This window comes from Phaethon lepturus, unplaced genomic scaffold (genome assembly GCF_000687285.1).
Source record: "Phaethon lepturus isolate BGI_N335 unplaced genomic scaffold, ASM68728v1 scaffold29428, whole genome shotgun sequence".
NCBI lineage: Eukaryota > Metazoa > Chordata > Aves > Phaethontiformes > Phaethontidae > Phaethon > Phaethon lepturus.
Window position 1 is genome coordinate 18,784 of NW_010555987.1, and position 563 is coordinate 19,346.

Below are 563 nucleotides of genomic sequence, written 5' to 3' on the forward strand. Positions count from 1 at the left end.
AGGCCCCAGCAGACAAATGTTTTGTGTACTCTACTGTAGCCACATGCACTTAGTCATGACCCTGCAGAATCTGTTGTGTGTGTCTCAGAAGCCAGGAGGAAACACTCACACTTAGATGGACATCACTGGACCAGCCATGCTGTGTTCCTTGCTGTTGTATCTCACTCTGCTTCTCCTGTTCCAGGCCTTGCGAAGCTTCAAGCTGACAGTCACTGTGGATCCCAAGTATCACCCTAAAATCATTGGGCGGAAGGGAGCAGTGATCACCCAGATACGCACAGAGCATGAGGTCAACATCCAGTTCCCCGACAAGGATGATGAAAGCCAGGTGAGAAGTCAGAGAGGGTGCAAGAAGGGCTGCTGGTTGTCTCTGAGCATAGGAAGCGCAGCATCTTCTTCAGGGCTCTGATGTCCCTTGTGCTGCCTTTGGATAAGGTGGAGGGTAAAAGGCATTAGCAGGGGGAAGGCTTGCTCAGCTGCTTATGAGCGTGGTCTCTCACACATTTCCCTGTGCCTCAGGCCCAAGACCAGATCACCATAACTGGCTATGAGAAGAATGCCGG

General features: G+C 51.7%; 1 protein-coding gene across 1 annotated transcript in view; it reads left to right on the forward strand.

Annotated features, from left to right (window-relative positions):
- HDLBP (high density lipoprotein binding protein) overlaps positions 1–563 on the forward strand; it is a 19,446-nt gene that overhangs the window by 15,278 nt on the left and 3,605 nt on the right. Inside the window, 2 exon segments of the mRNA XM_010292347.1 lie at positions 185–328; positions 520–561. Of these exon segments, the coding sequence (XP_010290649.1) occupies positions 185–328; positions 520–561 (186 nt within the window).